The following is a 3,559-nucleotide window of genomic DNA, read 5'->3' as shown; positions in this document are numbered from 1 at the left end:
GTCAGTGACTCACCCTCCCTCTCTCACTTTGATCAGTATGAATAACAAAGCTATGCAAAGTCGCTTTGATAAAAGGAACAGTTAGTAAGGATTTAATTTGCTTTATTGGATTAATCCAGACCATATGATGATTTGGGAGTTCATCTAACAACCTGACATCTTTTACCTATCATTCTCAGGGAAGCATTTCATTAAAATGCACTTTAAGAAGCAATGGAATGCTTGGATGTGGCAAGTATTATATGTTTTTTCTCTTGGATTTTTTGGAAGGGTCTCTGCTCAGTTACACTATACTATGGTAGAAGAATCCGAGCCTGGAACACTTATAGGAAATGTGGCTCATGATCTGGGATTGAATGCTGAACAGACTTTTGAGCGGAGACTAAGACTAGGATCTGAAGAAAGCAGAAGGTATTTTGTATTTCGATTTGAAACTGGAGATCTGCTACTGAATGAAAAGATAGACAGAGAAAGCTTGTGTGGTTTCAGTTCAAGCTGCTTGTTGCCTGTAGAATTGATAATAGAGAAGCCCTTAGAGTTATTTCGTTTGTTTATTGAGGTTTTGGACATAAATGATAATTCACCTCATTTTATCAATAATGAAAGGCTGATTAAAATAGCTGAACTTGCAGCTCCTGGGTTGAGGTTCCCTTTAGAAAACGCTATTGACCAAGATGTAGGCACTAATGCTGTCAGTTCATATGAGATGAGTCCAAGCCAATACTTTTCACTGAATGTTAAGCAATTAAAAGATGGAAAGCTTTTCCCAGAATTAGTATTAGAAAATTCTTTAGACAGAGAGGAAATAGCTGAACATCACCTTGTATTGACTGCATTAGATGGTGGCCATCCGGCTAGATCGGGGACAACAAAAATAACTGTCCATGTCTTAGATAACAATGATAACCCTCCAACATTTGATCAGCTAGTTTATAAGATTAGTTTATTAGAAAATATTATGCCGGGCACATTATTAATAAGACTTAATGCTACAGATAAGGATGAAGGTCCAAACAGTGAAATTGAGTATTCTTTAGAGGACCACAGTCTAAATTCAGCAGGAAAATTGTTTAAGCTTGATCCATATACTGGAGAGATTCATGTTCAAGGAAGAATTGATTTTGAAGATTCTAGTTTTTATGAAATCTATGTAAGAGCAAGAGATAAAGGTGTTCCAGTTATGGAAGGACATTGTGTCATTCAAGTAGAAATTGAAGATTCCAATGATAATGCTCCTGAAGTTTATGTGACTTCCCTTGAAAACTCAATTCCAGAAAATACACCTATTGGCACAGTAGTTGGATTGTTTAATATAATTGATCGAGATTCTGGCAAAAATGGAGAAGTGCACGTAGCAATACCACCATGGATTCCCTTTAAATTTAAATCATTTGAAAATCACTATTCTTTGATCACAGATGGTGTTTTAGATAGAGAAATGAAACCTCAGTACACCATATACTTAGTCGCCACTGATTTAGGTTCGCCACCAATGAACACAAAAAGAACAATTGTACTCAATATCTCAGATGTCAATGATAATCCTCCAGTTTTTTCACATCATTATTTCAATGCCTACATATATGAAAATAATGTTCCTGGAATTTTACTTTGCACTTTGTTTGCTACCGATGCAGATGAAGGACAAAATTCTCAACTAAAGTTCTCTGTTTCAGAAACCTATATTGCAGGTTCTCCAATATCTTCCTTCATATATATAAATGAAAACAGTGGCAAAGTTTATGCTCAGCGGTCTTTCAACTATGAACATATACAACTTTTAGAAGTTACAGTTTTTGTAGAAGATCAAGGGTCGCCAAAGTTAAAAACAAATGCCACGCTCTATATATTTGTATTGGATCAAAATGATAACCATCCAAAAATTCTATATCCAGTTTTGACTAGAGAGGACATTGAGCATCAAAGAATACCTCGCCCTGTGTCGGCAGGTTATCTGATCACCAAAATAGCAGCTGTAGATGCTGATTCAGGTTATAATGCTTGGCTTTCTTATAGCATCTTAGAGTCATCTGATCCTTCCATGTTCAAAGTCACTCCACATACCGGAGAAATAAGAATGATGAGAAGTTTGCTTGAGTCTGATGAAAGCTTGTACACCATTTTGGTTCTTGTTAGGGACAATGGAAACCCAGCCTTATCAAGCACAGCTACAATCTATGTTTCCTTTGAAGAGGTGGTACATGATGAAACTCCTAAGTCTCAAGACTATCAGTCAGCCCATAATGAAGCATCGGACATGACCTTATATTTAATAATATCTCTTGTTGCTGTCAGTGCAGTGTCAGTCATTACATTCATTGTTCTGGCTGTAAGGTGTTTAGGGACAAATAATGACCAAAGCCTATGCAAATGTTTTGGCGGGTCTGAAAGGAATGGCATTCAATGTCACCACCAACCAACTCTTCAGCTCACTTCAGATGGTACCTTAAAATACATGGAGGTTAAGACATTGAATCGACCTACAAATCAATGTTATAGTACCTGCATTTCACCAGCATTAGAAAGAACTGATTTCACCTTCTTAAGGCCTTTGGATTTTCCTCAGCTAAAGGATATACTGAATGATGAGGAGTCCTTTTCCATCAATAGTGACTTCAGCGATGTGATTCAGGTGAGGAACATTGTCCAATGTGCTTAATATTGCCTTTTACTGAAGTCCAATTCCTAAAATCCTTGCATATACTGAAAAGTCTATGATCAAATATTAAACATTTGTCTGGAAACTGGCTATTAAAACATTTGATTGACATTGTCTTTCTCTGATTTCTATTAAGATCATTTAAAGGATTCAGAAAGTCGAACACGCACATATATACTGTATAACAACATATTTTATTCCACCCATGTTTTTACAGGAATATGTTTGTGTCGAGGAAAAATTATTTGCATTTGCACATGCATATTAATGTATTACTTCAAAGTCAACTATTTTCTCTATTATAGCTATAAAAGGCTTGCTACTAGCAGTGCTTTTAAATGCCCTATAGACATGATGCATGTTTTTGTGACTCCATGCCATAGGCTGTCTTAAGTTTGAACTTAAGTTGGCAGGATAGATGACATTCTTGTGTCTTTTATGTTGTCAGGATGGGATACTATTTAAATAGAAGAGTACTTTGCCTTTCTTAACTGTTCTAACAAGAAAGTCTTAAGCTGGCCATACATTTTAGTTAGCTGTCGGCCGAACGATCAATTGACCAACAGATATTCCTCCTGACTCCCCCATGCTCAGAGGAGCATGCTTGTGTTTTTAATAGCGAGAAGTAAGAAAGCGGCTCATCTACTAATGAACAAAAGGATTGGGCATGTTAAAATGTTAACATGCCCGACTCTTTTCTCCCCCGACGCCTGTGGTAGGGGAAGAGTCGTGACGCCGCAATACACATTAGATGGTCGGCCAGTCCCGCCTAATGTGGCGGGTTTGTCTGACATGCATCTCATGTGTATGGCAGTTTTAGAACTACTGCCTTTGGAAGGTATTTCTAGTATAAATCTAAAAAGCAGCTATTAGAAGTGGGGAGAACTACATTATTTCATT

At 37.0% G+C, this 3,559-nt stretch overlaps 1 protein-coding gene across 1 annotated transcript; it reads left to right on the top strand.

The window, feature by feature from the left end:
- The first annotated feature begins 295 nt into the window (after positions 1 to 295).
- LOC142750353 (protocadherin gamma-C5-like) lies at positions 296 to 2,659 on the top strand. Its single transcript, XM_075859351.1, has one exon. It carries the CDS (start codon positions 296 to 298, stop codon positions 2,657 to 2,659), a length of 2,364 nt encoding a protein of 787 aa, XP_075715466.1.
- The last annotated feature ends 900 nt before the right edge of the window (positions 2,660 to 3,559 follow it).

This window comes from Rhinoderma darwinii, chromosome 3, assembly GCF_050947455.1.
Source record: "Rhinoderma darwinii isolate aRhiDar2 chromosome 3, aRhiDar2.hap1, whole genome shotgun sequence".
NCBI classification, from domain to species: Eukaryota; Metazoa; Chordata; class Amphibia; order Anura; family Rhinodermatidae; genus Rhinoderma; species Rhinoderma darwinii.
The sequence above is the reverse complement of the archived record's forward strand: the minus strand, read 5'-3'. Positions and strand labels throughout refer to the sequence as shown.